The sequence below is a fragment of the Pleuronectes platessa genome, chromosome 6 (assembly GCF_947347685.1).
Source record: "Pleuronectes platessa chromosome 6, fPlePla1.1, whole genome shotgun sequence".
NCBI lineage: Eukaryota > Metazoa > Chordata > Actinopteri > Pleuronectiformes > Pleuronectidae > Pleuronectes > Pleuronectes platessa.
Genome location: NC_070631.1, coordinates 13936762 through 13959275, shown reverse-complemented (window position 1 = coordinate 13959275; position 22514 = coordinate 13936762). Strand labels below are relative to the sequence as shown.

The following is a 22514-nucleotide window of genomic DNA, read 5'->3' as shown; positions in this document are numbered from 1 at the left end:
TTTTTTGTTCTCATTATTGTTTGTGTCACAATCAAATTTATTTTTGCACCTCCAAAGTACTATGCATGTTTTGTTGATCAAACGGGAAAAAGTTTATTTAAGTCTATTTGAATTCCAGTTAGTAACAGTACATAATGGGAAAAAGTCCAAGGGGGGTGAATACTTATGCAAGGCACTGTAGGTCAGCGCACAGACACACACACACACACACACACACACACACACACACACACAGTCTGCCATTCCAGTCACCTGTCAACATCTATAGAACGACACAAGTACAGAAACTCCTTCTTCCATTCGTCTCATTTTTTATTTCCCTGCAGAAACTCTCTCCGCTCCTCAGGTGTCCCACGAGGTTCCTTTGCTCTGAACAGATTCATATATGATAGGAGATGCCATCAGGAGCTTGAAACGCTCTCAAAACCTCTTGCCACTTGAAGGCAAATCAATGAACAACCAGTCCAGGCAGCGTGTACACAGAGTTAGGCCTTTAATAATTCTGCACTTCAGCCGCAGATAAAATAACAGTAGAAAATCAATGCCGTCTGAATTTGACGCACCCTTCCCACTTTGAAGTAAGTAGCCTGCATATTGAAACTTGCCGTTTTGGATTTCCCCCGGAAAAAAATCATGCCGCATGCCAGTGTGTGCGTGCAGAACATTTTCTTGTACCTCGTTTCTCCTCCTACCTGTTGTAGTCTCCATTGCAGAGCGCTCTGACGGGGATGGAGAAGGGCTGCCACACAGGGTTCAGCGTGTTCTTCATCACCTCGGTCTTGTGGCAGATGGTGAACCTGGAGACTCAAGGTCATCAGGAATTTGAAATCCCGACACACACAGCTCTAAGAAAATACCAAGCGATAAAGATCCTCCCACTGCCGCCCGCTTTGGATGCACATCTGCATAAATCTATATCTGTATGCAGCCGAGTTCATGGGAGCTCAATCTAAGTCTCTAATGGTTGCTGCTCCTTTGAAATACACACAACCCTCCTACCTGGCTTTGATAAGTCAAAAAATCTAAAACCCACTGAGGAGGAGAAAAGAGATGCAAACTCACGTGCCGTCCTCGTTGCTTCTGTAGAAGACCATGAAGGGGTCCGATTTCCCAAAGAAGTCCTTTTTATCCAGTTTGTTGGCACAGAATTGCATGGTGGAGTAGTCCTAAAGACAAGGAGAAATTTTCAAAAATTAAAAGCAAATTACATTGTAAATTCATGCTCCTGCCGACGTTGTTTGATGATACACGCTGTGTGCCGAGATATAAAAGCACCAAAGCCCCAAATCAGAGCAGAGTGCTGACCGAATCCTAATGTGAGCAGAGCAAACCCAGCCAGTGGCCCCTATGTTTCCACAACCCCACAAATGCATTCATTACCATTTCTTTATTATGCAACCGCTGCACAACAGCAGCGGATGGGATAAGGAAAATCAAATTGAAAACCCCTTGTTGTGCTGCATATAATCATAATAATAGTATGAGGGAGCGTGCAGGGGCAAAGTAATGGATTCTAAAACCCTGCACAGGGAGAAAGTGGGGTGTGTTAGCCAAAAGGATGTAGAGGGTGTGAGTGCAGCTAATGATACATTAGAAAGGCTAGTATTAGCATAATTATACTCATTTAGGCAGCATTTCAATGTGTGCTTCCAATACGAGGACAATGGCCATGCCATGTAATGCCTTTGGTTCCAGATAGACTCCCTGTGGTCAAGTTAATATTCTGCATCTGTATAAATTGCTGAGGCTGTACAGTGGCCACAGACTGGACAGGTAAGAAGCAGGAGAAACTCTGCAAAGTGTCACTGGAAGCCATTACAGGATATTTTAGAAAGTGTCGCCCCTGGGAACATGCTGCATCTGCAAGTCAAGTGTGTTAATCATCAAATGCTCAAGCCTGAGATGTGATATCAGAAGACATTCACAGCTCTCTGGCTTTCAGGGATTTAAGTGCAGCCATTAGATGGGAGTCAGCATGGTGCCGGCCAGGGCCTTTATCGACTGCTTTGACCCACATCAGTGTGGTGCGCCCTGCCTCTCACCTAACGCTCACTAACCCCCCAACGTGTCACTTTATGCCTTGGACACAGACCAGCTTCTATTTCTGAGGCAATCGCTGAACAGATAAACAGTGATTATACTCATCAATTAATTCTATTCACATTCTGCTGAAAATTGAGCTAATTTGATTATGTGCTGTCTCTAATTGTGCTTTGTTGCCAACTAATACTGTGGAAATATTGGAACCAAGGCAAAGTAACGGGCTGATTAAACTATCATTTGAGGCTCCATTTGCTGCTGCATATCTAATTTCATCTCCTACTGTTATTTTCTTTGTTTCCAACCAGCGTACAGGAAGAAGGGAGCATTTTAATGGATAATTGTTTTCCCCAGTTTGTGCAGTTGGATACGTACCAGCCGCGCTAGAGAGGAAACAGCTGTGTATTTTGTACCTGAATCTCTCCCTTGACGTCTTTCAACAGAAAATCCCATTTGCCCAGCAGGGCTTGTTTGGTGGATTTAAGAAAAGGTAAGATATTATTGAAGTGAAGTTTGCATAGGTCACTTATCAACGTCTTTTAAAATAGCACCCCCCTATAACTGTCCTGCTAAGCCCTGACACAGCCTCTGCAATTATACTATCATGGTAACACTGCGCCTCAAGCCTTCATTAGGCACAGATAACACACAGTCGCCTCGGTGCCCAGCAGTGTTCTCTCATTAACTGGGAAAAAAGGCAGAACATTCATTTCAGCCACTGAGGTTCAGGAGCAGAGAGGGAATACTGAGAGCAGACTGCATCCTCCCGCCTGTCTCTCTGCTCCACTAAGATATCACTACCGTACGTGGCAGAGCAATGCACTCCTTTCAGAACGTGGGACAGAGTCCATGTTACAGGAGCTTATAAAAACCTTGAGATCACATAGTGAATCACCAAACGAGGGGCGGGCAGGAGGATTATTGGAATCAGAAATGTACACAATCCTTTTGGATGGATCAGGCTTCGTTCCATTCAGTCGTCTGTAATGACTGTAAGCCTCAGGTGAAGGATTTTTGTGTCCGTCTAAGAAACAGTTTTAGATATATAACAAAACACAATAATGGGAACTGTAATAAGCTCAACTTCCTTTTCTGAATGCAGCGATAAACTTAAGAATACATGTTCAAGGAAAACACAACAAACAAGCCAATACATAAGTGGTACTGTACATATTCTGCAGAGGTATCTATATATATATTTTTTTTTATGGTCGAGTTTTCGGGAGTCTAAGAATAATGGCATATATATTGACCCTAGGCAATAAAGATGGATGATATGTCTCCATTTCTTCACACCATCCATAAACAAAGCCGAAAAATCCTGGATACAAAACGCTGCCATCGCGTAATTTATACTTCAACCAGCCACCAGGTGGCGATCAAGACGCTTTGGCTTCACTTCTAGGCAGCCGTCCTGTCGCGTATCTTCATACACAGTCTATCAACAGATTGAGAAGCTGAGTTTTAAGAGCATTTGTAACTTTGGATTATATAAATAAAGTGTAGTTGACTATGTTTATTTTCATACATACTGAACAAGACTAACACTCATCCTAATACATAAACAAGAAGGAATAAACCTCTCTTTGCTTCACTGCAGTTAAACATATGGTGTTAACGTAGATTTAAATCAGCCAGAGCTGCTGCTGGACACTGAGGCGGATGAGAGAGGGAGGCAGCCGCTGCTCAGCATGTCTCATGTGTCAGAGATAACAGCAGCCAAGAGGCAGACTTGTATCCATGCAGAGGCTCAGTCTAATGATACCTGGCAAATCCACCACCATGAGGTGAGGGCCAACCTGCCTCTCAGATAACGCTCCCTCCAGAACTTCCCCTCTGCTGGTTACAGTTTCCTCCAAACATGAGTTACAGTGTTTACCTCAGGTGATGCAGTAACTCTGCTGCCTTCATTTATTGGCCACAGATGGATTATAGAATAAACAGCATCCGGATGAATGGCACCAAATCTAAAACGCTATAATTCACAAGTGTGAGATCGGTACCGACAGTGATCTCCCTTTTCTTTCATGTCATCATCCTGTTCTCTACTCATGCCGGGGGTCTTTCCCAGTCAGGGTTAAACTCTGTAAACAGGGCAGGTGTGGAGTGACATGTCAAGTCTGTGTCTCTCTAATTGAGTCTGGGAGAAAGGAAATGGTCATTTGAACCAGCGATGATCATTTGCATTTATATTACAAAATCGCCTCTTGAAGTGGTGCTTTCAGGGGACAATGCTAACTCCCATCATCGCAGATCCAATGCACCTGATGACTCCCAGCAGCCCCTCAACGACTCTGAGCTCTGACGCTTCTATACTGCAGGACAGAACAAGTAGCGGCCATCACTTCAGATTTATTACCAGCACGCCTTTTCTGTCAGGGGACTGTTTTTTTTTGTCAGGACACAAATGATATTGTTAAAGAAACGTTGATGCATCAAAGTCAAGTTTTTTCAAGTCAAACAAGGTGGATTTTACTCCACATGTATAGGACAGGAAGTTACTAAGCTCAGTAACATTAGATAATTACCTGTATTAATGTATAAGACCATCGTAAAAAATATTGATGCAGTCATTACAGCGCAGTGATTTGCTTTACAGCCTCTGCGGGAGGCCAGTTGTTCCGACCAATAAGTCTTGGTACTTCCTCATGCTCCACTGGCAGCACTGCAGTGTGCTGTGGTTATTTACTATCATCATTTAGCAGGGCAGAGAGAAAGCCAATGGACATTAGTGGACACAGGTTATTAGCGAGGACTCAGGGATTAACACACCGCAACGCCGAGGGGAAATGCCCGCTTTAGTAATTGGAATGAATGTGGCCCCATTAAACAGCCATTCAAACTCAGAGCATATTCACTATGTACACAATTTCCAAATGACAAACGCTGCAGCACAGTGACATGGCGTATCCTGCTTGTTTAATGGGGACAGTTATGATACGCGAGATATAACTGTAGTCGAGGCTATTAGACAACCCACTTCACTTCAGTAGGCTGGTGAAGAAGATTGCTCAACATGCATTATGCAGCTCACACAAAGTGCACAATTCCCCAAGTGTGTCACATACAATTTCACAGTGACATGCTATAATCTATCACCTATAGCGGATATGCTCAATTAAAGACTAATGCACCATTGTTGCAGGGCCCATTTCAAATTATATAAGTGAACATTGGACAACATGTATTATGATGTGGTCTGTGTAATGCTTATTTGTTGCATTTTCTAGATGACAAATGAAAGATTGGTCAATTTAATTCAATTTGCCAAAATTGAATTTGTCATTCATCAATGTAAATTAAGGCTTTGGAGTGGTTTTTCCAATTTTTATATGGAAAGTTGTGTCAAATTTCCCCGAGGGCATCACAGACAGAGAATTCAGATATATACTTGTCAAAACTTTTTGGACTTACTCTGCAGTTTCCCAGCTCCTCAGCCGACAAGACAATGGTCCCACATTTCTTCCCAGGTATGCCACTGCGAAAACAAAAAAGATAGGACTCACTCTTTCAACAAAAGACGTTCACATCACAACCTGGAACATTTCCCCTTCATCATTCTGTAGCTTAGGATTTTAATGTTTTCTTGCGATTAATTATATTGAAAAAGATGAATGTTTCTACTTTCCAAATTTTTCTTTTCAGGCTGACAGTACAGGTGATTTTCTATATAATGCAATACAGAATGTAACTGACACTTCCACAGTCCGAATGAGCACATTATTTTGTTTGTCCCTTGTAAGAAAACCGTAAAAAAGTTATAAATCCTGCCTAACGTTTTTTTCAGCCAAATGTGCGACATAACAGCTGAGACACAGAACCCGTGTGATCCCTGTTTTGCAACCACACAGAGACTGTAAAGGCTCCGTCGGTCTGCGGCTGTTTACCGCTGGTTCCTGCTGCAGCAGATGATCAAGATGTGTCTCTGCTGCGACACATCTCTGCGTTTCTGCACATTACCTCTTCACTCGCTTCTCACATCAACACAAAAACATTGCGTCTCGAGAGAGTTAGTCCTAAACTTTATTTGGCTGTAATTTTCAATCTCGACAACTCTCGGCATCCTCTGAGGCCTTGAGAGGCAGCGAGCCCATTCCACCCAACACAGAACAACATGTCTCCTTTGTGGTGCTGCAGCAGCACTCCAGCTGCTGACACTGCTGTCATCCCTCTCGATGAAGAAGGAAATTACACGGGAGTCCTGCTGCGGCCTGAGCGGGGGACCAATCGTGAGAAGGTCAGACTCGCTGTTGATCCTCATCAAGCTGTGACAGAATATCTGACGGGCAGTAATACTGGATTCCATTCCGGTTAATGGGAGGTCATCTGACTACAGGAGCAGATGGTTGCATTATTTACAATTTAAAGCTCAAACCTGCTACGGCTGAACATGCGGTAATGGATATACAAGGAAACCTCGGCCATTAGCAGACATTAGGTAGTATTTTCACATATGAAGAATGCAGATTCTAATATGGAGAGATTCTCCAGGTCCCGACACGTACAGGAAAATGTCCAGAGTGCTCGGGTGAGGGCTGGGGCTGCGGAAATTGCTGTGTGAAAACAATATTTTTTGTTTACAGCACCTCAACACCAGCGTCGGACCTCATCACGAAAAGCTCTCAAATCGTATAATTTTTCCCAGTTGACATAATCTGCGTCTTCCACGAATATGACAACGTTATTTTTCATTATTTTTTATTGTTAGATTTCCGCACAATATCTTGCTGTATCCTCACAGGGACTAATTTGGACATTTACTGGGGAGCTGGCAGGAAAATCTCAGGAGAATGTAAGAGCCACTGACATTCTCACATACAGCTCCTGAAAGACTTCAGGACAATATCCGGAGTTCCGTGCATGTCTGAGAGCAGCTCTATAAGATATAGAGTCTGTTTCTTTTCTTTATTATCTCCTTGTGCAGCATTTTTTAAGATAAATGGCACAGGACGTTTTCCATTAACCTTTACTGGCCACACTTTGGTTTACCAATCCAATAAGACACACAGTGTAATGCATCATAAAAGCAACTGTCCACTGATGAATCAATTTCGATCGATGCGTTAATATAGATCCTCTCCGACCACAGCGGCTGCATGTGCAAGAGAATTATCCCAGTCTGCGATGAGACCAGATTTTGAATGAAGAGGGCGCACACATTTCTTTCAAAGGCTCCATGTTCAGGCTCCACGGAGACCAATCTCAAGGTGAATCAACTGTCCTTGAATTATTGATGTTTCAGTCTGAGTTGCACACCATGCAGTCTGATGATGCCTCAAAGAGCCGTAAACCTCTCACCGACGAGACCAGTAAACCCAGCACGCCCCACAGGTCTCCCTCAAGTCACAATAACGACCAAATCGCCTTTCAAACCGGGAACTGCTATCATGTGATTGGTTAAAAATCAGCTCCAAGATGAATTAGCTGCACCGCTCGGCTCTTATCTGCTTCCGAGACCAGAGCAGGTACCAAAAGGGCAACGGCGTTTTAAATGAAGCACGACATTTCCTCTGACAATGACTTAACTTAACCTGAAGAGCAAGCACTGATCGGATAAACACACTCGTCGTTTATCTGTGGCCCGAGCTCCTTTTTATTGCCCAGGCTGGCTTTTCATTATTATCTTTTTTCCTCGCTCGATCTAACGGCCTCTGTACCGACGTGTGACTGTTGGGGATGAAATGTCCCGCATCAAGAGGCCTCATTCGCTCAGCACTCATTCGCTGCCACTTCCTCAGCGGGGCAAGAGGCTTTGATGATGAAACCATGTGAAACGCGGTGCTGTGGTTCCTCCTTCCCGCGCTATCAGCAGTGAGCGAGGCCTTCAGTCGGACTGCTGCGAGAAACTGACTGGCTTTAATCAGCTGCTCGAGTACATTTGTTCCATATTTGTCTCCACTGATCCTGCTGCAGCTCCAACGCTTGGATCTTCAAATGACTACGTTCAAACCACAACAGGGTATATTGCGATGTTTAACAGTCGGGGCAGACCCCAGCTGGCCGACTCATGTCAACACAGCAATGTGACAGCTTCAATGTTTCATGTTACATCAACAACAACACAAACACAAACTCTCCCTTTTCAGTATTGTGCTTTTCATTATATGTTGTCCTGTATTTGTATATCATTGTATCTTCTGACCTAGAGGTGGACGTGTCAAGTAATAATCAACTAAAGAGTTTTATATAAATATCAAGCATTATTCAAATCATACCCTAAACTGTATCATTATTGGTTTTCATATTTCATCTATCTATTAATTAGTCAGTCTGTCTGTTGAAGGCATATCTCGAGAACCGTTTGTCTTATCGGTTTCACAGTTGTGTATTATTAAAGGCCAATGGAGGTGCATTATGGAATTGGTGCGATTAGGACAATATTAATAAAGTGTGAATAAACAAGTGACCCGCACTGTGGCAGGAGAAGGAAGTGGTACTGGCCAAATAAGCAGAGTCACAACGTTAAGTGTATCTTAAGAAAGAAAGGATGATCTATGCTATTCTGTTATTTAAGTTCTACAAGATAAAATGTAATCTTTAGTTGAGAGAAGCAATCGCGAAGAGCAGATCATTTTGCAGAAGCAGTAATGAGGTCTGAATTCAATTCAGCTAAACGCAGACATTGAGTTTAGACGAGGGGGTCTTGTTCTGAAAAGACTGATGACTTCCTGTCGGCGTACAAGATTTCTGTGCTTACAGTGAATGATTAATGTGATATAATAAAGCAATTGAGACTTTCAGCATCAAAGCAATCCAGGTGAGTAGTGGCTTCACGAGCCACATGCCAAGTAGCTATGTGCTTAACACCACAGTCAGTAATTCATACAGTCACCTACAGGCTTCCCTTGGCGTTCGACTGTGCCGTAGGGTCGTAGCCGATCCGATGCCTCGCTCTGATTCGTCTAATGTGTCTGTGAAAACCTCTGCAGGCCTCGATATTTACAGTCAGATAACCATCTCGTCAGTGAGGCTCCCTCAGTGGAGACAGAACTGAAGCCGAGCCTCGTGGCACTGTGTCGTCCTTCCCCACGACGGAGATGAGAGGAAGCAATGCTGTTAAGTCACACTGAAGCAGAGTTAGCCACAGTCGTCTTGACAGATCCTCCTGTTAGATCAGGTCAATGGAACGAGATCAAGCAGCATAGTTCCGAATCACTACAATTGCTGGGCCAAAGTTTCAGATATTGCTGTTCTGCAGAATACCGATGAGAATACCCGGCATAGGAGAGCCCAGTTATTTATTCCTGCACAAAAGAAGCATCAAAGGTCTTTGTGCATGAAATATTAAATTATGGCTATGCAGGCTCAATGTATGGGCTCTATAATTTCCTATCTAGGGACGGTAGCTGTTGCAAAATGGTGATTCACAACGGTCTATGTTCTTCATTACCTTTCGCCGCAGTGGTGGGCGGAGGCTTTTAAGATTAAAGTCCGAAGAGGGGGAAGGAAGCGATTGTTGATGCCATTCACATTAGGTCATTAGGGTGAGGAATGGTCTTGATATTTAACAACGCTGCAACGTGTCACGCATATGAAAGTGGGGGGAGGTTATCTGCTTGGCAAAATGAATGAGAGCTCAAGCAAAGGGAAAAGTGCAGGGTGGGCAAATGAGATGAAATGCCTGCAGTGTTACCGTGCTAAAGGAAAACTGTTATTTTGCATTGTGGTTGAAACCGTGACACTCTGCCATCTAAACTGATTATCCGGGTTTCTGAACCATCTCATTGTGGCTGAGGTGGTGAGAAATGAAGAAACACCTGCAGTCATAAGAAACCTGGATATTGTTATGAATGGGGTTAATTTTCTTTCTTTATTCAACAGTGAGATCTTTCAGTTTGAGAGCAGGACTCATTGCTTTCACCTTCGGATTTTGTAATGTTTTTACTCAAATCCCAGCGCTCACTCTCAAACAGCCCCTGCAAGTGCTCGCTCGTTGTGGGAACTGTGGGTTTCTCTACAAATGTTAAAGTCTCGACCTTCATTTCTTATGCTTTGGTGCTAAAATTGAACTGAATTGAATACCTTGTATTGTAATTCATTAAATTTCTTGCCAATGATTTTGTAAAAGCATTTTATGACCTCGTTGAGATAAGAGCTATAAACATAAAGCCTTCATTTTTTTTCTAACCCTTTTTCTCTCTGATTGGATTTTTTTTGTCTGACTATAGTCTGTTAAAAATTCCCAAACCAAGAAGGCCAGGTGTATTGTTGACAGGTTACATTTTCTGCCCTGCTTGTGGGTATGTTACTTCTTAACACAAGTTACTTTAAGTGCAGGTGTTTTTGAGTGTGAGCGCAGGGTTTTGAGGGAAAGCATTACAAAATCTTATATGGACATACACACACACACACACACGTGTATTTTATTGGATCTGGTGTAATTGATTGGAGTGACTGAACCAAACCAGTTGAGTGACGGACCAGCAGAGATGGAGGGCAGGCAGATAATGTGGCTTTGTGCCACAGTGAACATGAGAGGTAGTTGGCAGATCATAGTTCAACAGAATAGCACAAGGCTGCCAAAACTCTATATGGGATTAATGGGATTATAACCTTAATCCTAGTTATCTTCATACACAGTTCACACTTCATTGACTGGGGTAAAAAAAGGAGAGTGTTAAAAGTGTAGTGTCTGATTCCGAAGGACATCAGAACACCCAACTCTATTTCTCAGAGAGGAAAAGAGAACTGTTTCCTACTGGTGCTGCAGTATTGTGGTTAAAGCAGGTATAGCTACAGGCAACCTGAGCGGAGTCTTTGAAGAAAATAATCTGTTTGCTTCTTTATCTCCAGCGGAAACGTCGGGAGAGTATTTCATCACCGGCATATCATCCGTTTATTGTCCCTCTTGTTGTTTTGTGTAATCTATAGTTTTGTCTTGTTTGGATACATATTCTCTCGCTGTTGCATGATGACCATTATCAGAACCTCAATGAAAGAAAAGTTGTCTTGTTATGCGTTGTGTGAATTCTGTTTTGCTCATACGCAAAGGATAAATATGAAATACAACTTCATTTTGATTGTATTCTATTTTTATGAGTGTGAAGTGATGTAATGAGGTCGTTGTTGACATTTTCACTGTACAAATTACGGCCGGGGCTTCAATCAGTGGGACAACGTTTGATTTATTTCGGAGTCCAAATCCATGAGATGTTCATCAACCACCTTCAATTAAAAAAAAAAAATGACAAATTTGCTTTTTTAGACATAATAGAGAGGATTCGACTTTCAATCAATTAAGAAATGTTCTCTATTTTTAATTCCATCGCATACTTTCATCCTTGTGTTTTCTCCTGCCAATGAGAAAACCTCTCTCTGGAGGACTTGACATGCCCCCCCCCCCCCCCCGCTCCAGCAGGAACAGAACATCCCTCTTTCGGTGAGGCCAGATGAAGAGCCCACTTCTCTTTGTTATTACACAAATGATGCAAGTTGCATTTCATCCCGTTTCCCCACTGCAGGTGCATGACACCGAATCAAAGCCAATTTTCTGTTTATACCTGTCGGGTCATGAGGCCACGGCACCTTTGGCACCCCCTCCCCCTGGCGTGGCGGGGAGCGAGTAATGGAATCCATATCGCGTTACGCTGGTCGCTCTGACCTTCTCTGTGGTAGTTACTGCTGAGATTACAGATTGCCAACTCTGTGCCGACAGATGGTTTTTCAGCTGCTAAATAGATTAACAACTCGTGGTGTTAAACGCGGGGCAGCGAAGCACTCGTTCAGACTCCTCGAGGAGGCTCTCTCCCACCTTTCCAGACGGCTCATAGCCATGAAAGGAATGAACAAATTCTGCTCAGAGTGAAAAACAAATTAGTTAAGCTTAACTACTGTGTAAAAACCTCAGCTGCCCTTGTATGCACTTGCACCTGAGGCCTCTATTAATAGTGTGAAGCTAAAAATCCATTGCCTTATTATGTACAAATCTTTTTTCGAAAAAGAAGACCTTTACCAAGTGGTTAAATGAACTGCCTCTTTTCACGGTAAAAAAAGGCGAGATTTTTAGAGCTTGTCCCTTAGGAGTCACAAACAGATCAATTCACAGTGTGAAGGCCGGGCTGAAAAAAAATAAAACAGTTTGCTACAAGTGATGTGTTGCTGCTTTTGCCTCTTGTAGAACGCAAATGGCTTCTATTAAGTTCCTGTTTCATCGGACAAACGGGGCTCTTGGACAATCAGCACAGCAGGGATACGCGCAGAGAGAGGGGCCCTTGTTGATGCTCCGTCTCTGAGGCCAAATTGGCATTTAGCGAGGCAGCGGAATCTCCTAATTGTGTGTGATGTCCTGAAGCAGAGGACGCTGATCACTGTAAAGCAGTTCACTTCACCTCCCAGTTAAGCATTATTGACAAACGCGCGGCTAATCGGGCAAATAAACGCTATAGCTGCATCAGTCTGTCTACTCACAGTGCTACTTGGACCAATTTGATGAGTGTGCCACTCATTTAAATGTGGAGCACAGATGTTCAGTGCAAAAGAACGGCTGCTTTGAAGCCTCCAGTCAGTCAGTCAGTCCGCGAACCAACTACTTTAACCAACAACTTTAAAAGAAGCCTCTCAAGTCGAGATGAATGAACCGATGCCCTTTCCTTCTCCTGAGTGCACTTCAATTGAGTCACGCAGCCATGCTACTCGACACACCCAGTTGGACATCTCGTGAAGAGGATACTATTACACACTCTATTTTCTTATATTTAACAGAAATAAAAATGAAGTCGTTTTGGAGACAGGGCAAAAAGTCAGCGGCTCAGCTCCCACTACAAACAAACCCGGACATTCATTTTTCTGGCCACATTAACGCTATAACAATTGCACTTATTGCCACTTTAAGAAAATACAGAGAATTAAATAACTAATGCCTCATTTACAAGTCTCTCTGAATAAGATTGATCAAAGGCTGCAGCTGATTCAAAGCACGGCCGCTCGAGTCCTCACTTAACCCAAGAAAGTGGATCATATCTTTACAGTTCTCAGATCTTTACACTGACTCCCTATCTGTCAAGAAACTGACTTCAAAATACCACTGTTGGTATATAAATCACTGGTTAAGGGGCAGCACACATTTCTGGTCTACTGCTCCTTTTGAACCATCCCCACGCCGAAGGGTCTGCTCTGAATCAAAAGTAGACATGAGAGAAGCAAAGCAGTTCAAATGTTACGCTCCACAAATCTGGAAAAAGTGCTCCCAGAGATTCCTTCATGTCGATGCTGAGGACTCTCCTGTTTGCCACCGCCTTTCATTAAATCAAATAACTGCTCGTTTCAAACAACCTTTACTCTTGTTCATCTTATCATGCTATGTATTGATTGATATGTGTTAATTTATGTGTTAAATTATGAATTTTTATCATTTGTTTGTGTTGTCTGGTGTTTTCACAGATTCTCAGGACGTCATGTTAAAGAGAATTATCTGCCAGATGCATTTCATGTCAGTGAGTCAGCCAGAAAAAATCTAAAGTTTCCCAAAAGCAGCGTTGTCAGCTAACACAATGGTGCTTTAGTTGTTTTGAATTGCATTATTTAATATAACAGACACATTGAATAAAATACAGTATATGCCATATACTTTATTTAAAAGTATTGCAATACAATATGCTTGTATTGTATAATATTACACAATAATAATAGATTTCTTGTTTTTGCAATTATTGATTCAAGAAAACGTTAAATGTACTAGGACTCGAAAATGATATGTAGAAATTAATAAGAGCAGAGACAATGTTGAAATGAGGTGAAGTTCACAGTGCAGACACAAGGATAAGGGTATTTTGGGAGAGTAATACAATATTTCACATCTGTATGATGATACCAAGATTGATGTCATTTCAAGCAATCTTGTTCAGAACTTCAAACAGGTTTTCAGATGTTTTACAAAATGTCCTATTTGTTTTGGAAGAGAGATGAATCAGTCGAGTCGAGCGTGAATGATTTCATAAGAGCAGCTTCGACGTTCATCACGACTTCACTCCTAAAAAAACATTAGCATTCATCGCCGGTCGCTGTTCGTCATTCAACATCTGCACTGGTGTGAGCGGTCATCATTCAACATGTGTATCAACATCTGCACTGGTGTGAGCAGTCATCATTCAACATGTCATTCCTTAACATTGGTACCAGCCATCAAAGTGAGATCTTATCAGGTCTCTGTTGATCGTTTCTAACTTTGTTCCCTGAGTCTCTGTCACACAGCCGGATATCACAGACTCACTATGGAGCAATTTGAAGCTCAGGTCTCCACCTACAGTGGGAGATGGACTTTTCTGGACTTTTCTCCCCAGACTCTGTTTGACATGGAATAATTTAGCGAGCTGCCATGTGAAACTTCATCTTTCTGAAGAGGGTTTGTTGAAAAAAAAACCTCATCAAGTTCTGTATTACTCTGGTACAAAGAGATATTATACCACATCTTATAACTGCTGGAGACAATGCGGGTCCTAAGAGGCAAATCACTATCACACATTCTGGCCTTTAATGATATCTTTCTGGCAGGAAGTTCAGAAGGTTTTCGAAAAAAGTGTTTCAAGAGGAGATTCTATTTGAAGTGGAGACCGTGACCATGGTCTCCACCTCCCTGGCTTCAGAGCAGGATGGAAATATTCACTTTTTCTATCGGACTGCAAGGCTACACATTTTTTAAAAGATGGTAATGTTGGATTGGGCACCTAACAACTGTTCTACCCATATTTAATAAATGTTCTTTTTGTAATGTAATTTGATTAATATGAAGGCCCACCTCCAAATATTTGTTAATTTAGACAAATTAGGTATTCCATTTTGTATGTACCATTTTATTTTGTCATTTTTTTTAATCTTTTTAATATATTTAGTATTTTGGTCCTTATGCGCACTGTACTTTTAGTTCTAAGTCGGCCCCACTGTGTATCGCCATGACTGAGTCTTGCAGAAGGCTTTGAGAGATAAGCTTTCACTCTAAAATTGTTTTCATTGTTTATATAGAGCGTGACAAACCCAATCAAAGAAAGTACTTCAGAAAAGCTAGAGGTTATTTTAACAGGAGCAAAGAAGCAAAATATGAGGAAATATATTTCTTCACAGGAATGACTTGGAGTAATTAATGGAATCAGAAAGCAGGTTGACTCTAGCACGACAAACTGGTCAGTGCAGATATTGATTCCTTGACTTCTCACACCAGAGAAATAAATAATTTACATCAGAGCTCCTCTGCTCTTATCAAATCTGTCATGTTTTACTTAAATATGTTTTATCAAAACAAATCAAGAATTCAAGAAAAAATCTATTAGTTTTACTTCACTTTCATCATTTCTGTTTCCATCTTAAAATTTTGGAATCCATCCCTGGGCTCAGTTAAATCAAATTTCTGTTTTGGCCTTGTACGTTGAAGAAGAACACAGAGTAAAGATCCATTTCAGTTTGAGGTGGAGGCTTGAAAAAAAAATACTGAATCATACATGTCCCACTGATAATAGACCCGAGGACATAAAATCAATATTACATTAAACTGCCATGTTATCTCGACATCCAAGGTACATTCGCACGTTATGTAACGCTTTCTTTTAATTTATTACATCTATTCCCACAACTGAGAGTGGAGATAGGCAAAGAGACGAGCTCATTGACGTCATGAAGTCACACACTGTACATTGCTATTATTTTCTAGATTTACCTTTCCTCCCTTGGTTCCCTTGGCTCCCATGCTCCCACGCCAGCACACCCACGACAGTCACTGTGGTTTTGATTACAGTTCATTTCCTGCTTCTATGGGAGGGCAGGACGGCACATTCACAGCTAATGGGTTTAATATGCTAATGTTGTGCTGCAGTCGCATGCTCTGGTGTGTGGCATAATGCAACACACCTACCGAAAAGGTGACTGTTATTTGTATAATTGACTTTATTATCATGTCACGTGCACGGCCATACTATGATTCCTGCCCACAGGCTATCACATGTACGTGTTTTCACTAAAAGATGCCATTTACCTGCATCACTCAATCATTTTGCTTTGCATTTCCTCAGCGACGCAGAACTCTGATACATGGCTCTCATTAAAACCACATTATAAACAGAACGGATTTGTACCAGTGTGCACACGTTTACATCTTAATGCAGTCACGTGGGAAAGGCCATACATTACATCTTACCCCGTTATTATCCCCAAAACAAATAAGTGCATGGAAACCGGCTCAGGAGCAAACACCAGATTACGACCGTCCTCATGTGCAATGCTCGTACAAATTTAGAAATGATTGAGTGTTGTTAATCATTCAGCCAAGTGTGAGTTGCCAGTTTATGCTAATATGACGGGAAAAGTAAAAACAAAATGGTGAATGCTTGTCCACATATAATCCAAAATGTCAAATTTGTGTAATATTACTGTTCCTTTATCGTACTATTTCAATATAATCGGAAATATTTCAATGTTCTATACAATATCCCATGTTAATTACTACTTTGGCTTAGTATTCGTTTCAGTGTCTGTATCTTGTTAATTCATTCTCATGTCATTTTTTTTTCAGGGACTGGTCCTGCATTACTCTGTAAACACTTTATAGTTTATAACACACAATAAACTTTATATTTTATTGTCACCTTTATCTATTGTTTCAATCAAATTCTATTATGTATTATCTCTCAATTAATTCCAAAATTACAATAAATTGTTTGGGGGGGGGGATTAAACCCTGACAATGTGTACAAACTGACACGTCGTGACTCACTATCAATTGTGGACAACGGTATGGTCCCACTTATGATATTGGGGGGTTTGGGAGGCAGTCAGCAGTGATGGTAAATGTTAACTAAGATACGTTAGTACAATGTTATCATTGTATTGTGTTTGTTGGGAGGGGGGGGGGGGACAGCAAGAGAACAGAGGCCTTTGGGAAACAAAAGTAATAGAGAACACAATGCGGAGAAATGGGTCAAGCTTGAAAAAAAAAGAATCTGGTGGAGAGAGAGAATAAATCAGAGATGAAGTGTGGAAAATAGGGAAAGGGGTGCTGATGTGCTTCTTAAGCAGGTCATTGGATGCAGTGTGCCTTGGGAGGGCTTGTTTAAGCATGGCTAACAGATTTCCCCAGCCGCTGCGGGAGCTGTTCCTCAAAGCTGCAGTCCAGAGAGGCTCGGTCACGTCAGGATGCATGACAAGGAAATTGAGCACAGAGCCATTAAACAACTTTTGAGCTATCGTCTATGACAGGAGGGGAGGGGAACTCCATTAGCCGACACCATGGACAAACTATTCCAAAAAGGATGGAGCTGAATAAAACTGTGCCTGGAAGTCATTACGAAGAGAACATTTAACTAAAGCAGTATTTAGCTTTATTCTTGTGGGTCTGAATCACCTGCTAACAAGTGCTATTTTATAACCATTGTCCTCAGCTGCAGATAAATTAGCCGTTGCAGCAGAGCAGATTGCAGAGTCTCTGCGGTTACCAAGGTGCCCCGCTGAAGATACACGATCAATACGTTTGTGCATCATGTCTGCCTGGGGCTCCCGAGCCGCATGCCTGCTTCTGATGTGCGGTGTGAAGCCCTGTTTACAGCACACTGGTGAGCACTGTCTCTTGATCCTGCTCATCCTCTCATTCAGCGCTGAAGGGCACCGAGCTCTGTTATCCACCGCCACCAGGCCCTGGCAGAGTTCATGGTCGACACCAAAGCCCTGCTGTTCACACCAACCCTCCGGTTCCCGGGGCCAGCACACTGCCCCTCACTTCACATAGATGCCTGCACACACTGCACTTCACATCCTCACACACAAACACGACATCTGTAGTGTCCAAACCTCCTTCTCACTGAAAACAGACAGATGTTGTTCAAAGAGCTACACACACGGGTCCATGCTAATGACAGTAATTGAGGAAGCTCCCAGTCGTGTTCAATTCGAGAGGATAAGTTGAGTAAAGATCCCTTAACAGTGCTGAGTGAATTATAAAACCAGGATGGCCCTCAGAGAACACATAGGCCCAACAATTTTCTTATGAAGCCACAATTAATAGCCCTAGATCCTGATTTGAATATGGATCTGCACCAAATAAGCACATGTCGAATTTATTTCATCAATGTTAAAGTGTGTAAAAATCCTGGATCCCCCCCCTGATCCAGATACACAACTCAATTAAATGGGTTCTTTCACGGGTCGTGCCTCACCTCTCCAGGAGATTTTATGGGAATTAGTGGAGTGGTTTCTGTGTAATGTTGAAAACTAACAAACCAACACAGACAAGAACATAGACTCACCCCAGAGGCTTCTCCAGGCGACTGGCAGGTGAGCCCACAATCTCTCCCAGTGTACAGTGCACCTGTCCCAGGAAGTCCTGCCATGGAGGGGGAACATAAAGTGGGATGAAGAGAGACACAGGTTGGGGGAAAAGGATGGGGGCATTCAGGTGGATCACGGGAGGGTAACAAGGAGAGTCGGTGAGGAGTTAAGCATTGTTTAAAGGCATTGTACGTTTGTAAATTAGGGACGTCTGAGGCAGACACGTACGTTAAAGTCAGTCGGCTTCCAGGGTGGAGAAGAAGGAGGAGGAGGAGGAGGAGGAGGAGGAGGAGGAGGAGGAGAGAGAGACCAAGCAGCAAGAAGTGACACAACAGAGCATATCATGGAACAGAAGGCACACCACTCAAATACCAGACTGTCATCAACCACGTGCAAGAAAGAAGTGCAAATGTGGATGTGTGGAGCAGCAGAGAGGCAGAGCGGGCACAGTGGGGACGAGGAGTCTCAGAGAAAGAGAAAATGAGCACCAGAGAAAACAAAAGCAGCGAAAAGGTAGAAACAGTTTGTCTCCAGCACATGGACCACAATGGGAAAGCATCACAAACGAGCATCGCATCACAGTGATGGAAGCAGAGTTAATGATAAAAGATTTTTGTCGTATGCAAACCAAGGGCTGTAAACACATTCATTAGGTGTCTGTTTAATATGTGTAGGAGTTTATCTATCAAAGCTTTTAGCATGAATTATGACAATAACATACATTCACCTTAAATGGGCTGTTTAACAGAATGTATGTTCGTTAACAAAGCACTCTCCCCTCTCAGACTTCCATTTTCAGAAGATATGTATATTGCTTCGAATGACTGCGTGCTGTCTTGGAAATGAAAATCTAAATTGCAAACTACACCACGGAGCACTCAGGGAAATGTGTCGAAAAGCTTTGATAGTGTGCAATGCTTCATTTCTAATTTAGTAAAAGATAATGAGTATGTGCCGGATGCCAATGAAAGTTTGATTGTTATTGCTCTGGAGAAATAAAACACCTAATTTTCGAAATTGAGGCAGATGGGAGGTAAAGAAAAGTAAACATTTTCTTTGGCAGTAGAAGCGTAATTCTCTCATTATTTCGATTTGCCACAAACGTTGGTTTGCACAGAACCTAAATATTAAAGACATGCACAAATCAAACAAATGCAAAAGGTAGAATATTAAATAAGAATCCTGGTGCACAAAGAAAATAAAGATCTTCACTTACGTGCTTTGCCAGATCTGGACTTTTAGAGTCAACATCGTACCTGAAATCAAAAAGGGGGCCAACGAATCACATGAGGCAAAACAAAAGGACCTCACGAATGAGGACCGGCTCAAACAGGAGACACACCGGCTGCAGCCTGGACAATTTCTGGCTGTCAATCACACACCTGGGTCACTGGGTGAAAGCAAAATGGAGCAACCGAGGGGAGAAAAAAAAACGCAAGCAATAATGGGACAGCTAATTAAGGGAAGTCATTCTATAGTTTATGCATTTAATTTCCGCTCTATCTTCCGATGCATAAAAAAAAGTTTTGTGCATCTGCCAGTCAAACTTAATGTAAAAGTAATTAAGCCTCGGTATGCACTGGCTCCCACCTCTGCGATAAAGGCGAGATGTAAATGAGTAACACTAATTGTAAGGGGAGGCTCTCCCTCCTTTGCTGTTCCATGGTCGCACCATGATAACACGCCAAATTAATTCATTAAGTGTCTTAAGTGTCCATAGTGATTTTCGTATGGCAGGTCCACCGGGGGTTTCATGGTTGAAGGGAGGAAAGAAAATATATGGGGATTTTTTTTTTTTTAAAGCATATCTCTTTTTCTTGAGGAGGGGGGGGGGAGGAAATTATGCTGACTCTGTTCTGAGGGATCCTCGAAATGAAAGCGCACCTTCCTGACCCTCTCACTCGTCCGACCTTCTCAAGAGGGAAAAGGTGGCTCGATGTGAAAGAGGGAAAAGACAAGGGGGTCTCACTGAGTTTCACAGGACTTGGTTTGAGTGGCTCCCTTTTCTGAGCAGCAGGGAGATTAAGGATAAAACTTTGTATGAAATATTTATTACCCTTATACCAATCTGTCTTCAACGAACGCCTATTGAGACACTGTACCGATGAATAATTCCTCAGGAGAGAGCAAAGCTGAAAAAAGGACTCAGATAGAGGGGGGGAGAAAATGAGAGGCAGAGTGGATGAAGAGATGGAAGGGTGAGGAAGAGGATGAGGTGGAAGCAAAAGGAGGAACTGGATGAGGGTGAGAAAAAGGGCGGCACATCTGAAACGCACGCACATCTCGGGGTGTGTCCTCAGAGGAGAAGATCAGAGGAAATGACTTACACATCAAAGCGCAGGTTCTGCTTCTCCTCAAAGAAGTAGTCCAGGATGTACTTCCTGACAAAGTCCGGGTTGAGGGTGTTGTCTATCACCTCCGTTCTGCCAAACTAGATGAGAACCAGGAGAGAGGAGGGGGTGAAAGATAAAGACGAGGAAGATGCAACAGCCCAGAGCACACAGCACGTCATGCATCGACTCAGAAACGTGACATGTATGGCTTTATTACCTCGCCCCACCCCTGACGCCCATGTGAAAATCACAGCTCAGATCAGATTTGATTAACACACGTCAATGATCTCTACAGCTCCTCCCTCTTCTCATTGTGCTGGTGGATGATCGAGGAAAGCACGGGTCTAATTACACTCGTTTAATTAATAGCACATTCACACCACTGTCACATCCACTTCTGCACAGAGGGAGAAGGGAACGAGGCAAAGTAAAACTGTCATTTTCACACGTCTCACATGGGGGAGGATGGAAAACCGTCTCCTGCTCTGCGGCATCCGGATGGATATTGTAACCTGCCGGCGCAGGCGACCGGTGTAAAGGATTTTTCAGTGTTACAGACCTCTGATCAGGGGATGTGCCGATGAACAAATCAACAGACACAGAGTGTGTGTGTGTGTGTGTGTCCCCCCCACGAGCACACCATCCAGGATGAATAATTCAAGGTCGGACCTGCATAAATAACATATCCCCAGAAGAAAATGTTACCATAAACTGACGCAGTGGATGTGTAATCGCGGTGGTCTGGGCTTAATGAACAGTTAAAACAGCAGGATTACAGACTAACACCTTCGTGATTACATCCAGTGGAGTTGAAACCATGGGGGGGGGGGGGCTGTGTCTCAAATAGGATACTGCAGTAAGCTCACTTACAGTATACTCTCTAGTGTAAGTTATGCAGTGGTGGGATGTAGCAAAGTACATTTACCTCATTACTGTACCCATATATTTTCATGTATCTTTACTGTTTTCACTTTTATTCCACTATCAGCAAATATCTGTACTTTCTACTCCAATATAATTTTACAATGCACTGCCTTACATGTTGACATTATTTAAATGTTATCAATAGTTAGAGTAGAATCTGTCCTTTGAGCCAATCAGGGCGGGCCGGTAACATTAGACCCCGCCTCCTGCAGCAGCAGCATCAATGCTGAAGAAGAACCACTGAATTCCCAGGGGGTTGACGCTGACACTCAGCTTTTAATTAATAACCCAATATGTTTTCTACATCTTCAGCATTCTTCATGAATATGTCAGGCTGCACTATTCTTAGATTAAAGAGAATATACAGTAGGCTTAGTTAATGATATAGCAGCATTAGGGAATAGGCTACACTCTGCAAGTACATTTAATGCATTTAAAATTTAGTAGAAATGTTGATGCGGTATTTTAACGGCTTTTTATTTTTACTTTTACTTTCCATAAAATGTATGAGGGCTTCTTCAACCAGCGGTAGTGAGTGACAACATTTATTGTGACGGTTGAGAGTGAGAGAGAGGACCAGTGTTTTACATTCAACTTTTTGACCGATAGGTGCATATCAATGTATATATGCATGCTGTATATTTCCCTATGTGACAAATGCAAATTGTGACACAGCATGAGACAACAGGAGGAACATTACACCAGTACAATAGATGGACAGTCAGGCTGGATTGTGAGGGTGGATTTGCTGAAGTGTGACCTGCCATCGAACATAAAAGTGTGTCTAAGCCTATAAAAGTTTAACTACTGCGTGGCGCTGCCTCTTCTCTCACTCCTCCTGTCAGAAAGCGTCGTTCCAGCAGATGCAAAGGAGTTGAAATATCCACCGAGCCTGACAGCAACCTACTTCAGTGACAGGAGATGAATGTGGCGGCAGGGGGCCGGATGGGATATTCACTTTGGTCACAGGCC

At 42.6% G+C, this 22514-nt stretch overlaps 1 protein-coding gene across 1 annotated transcript in view; it reads right to left on the bottom strand.

Moving 5' to 3' along the window:
* The window catches only part of cpne5a (copine Va), a 69551-nt gene that overhangs the window by 29882 nt on the left and 17155 nt on the right, over positions 1-22514 (bottom strand). Inside the window, 7 exon segments of the mRNA XM_053424158.1 lie at positions 693-797; positions 1063-1166; positions 5455-5518; positions 18264-18340; positions 18514-18528; positions 19502-19541; positions 20613-20716. Coding sequence (XP_053280133.1) covers positions 693-797; positions 1063-1166; positions 5455-5518; positions 18264-18340; positions 18514-18528; positions 19502-19541; positions 20613-20716 — 509 coding nt within the window.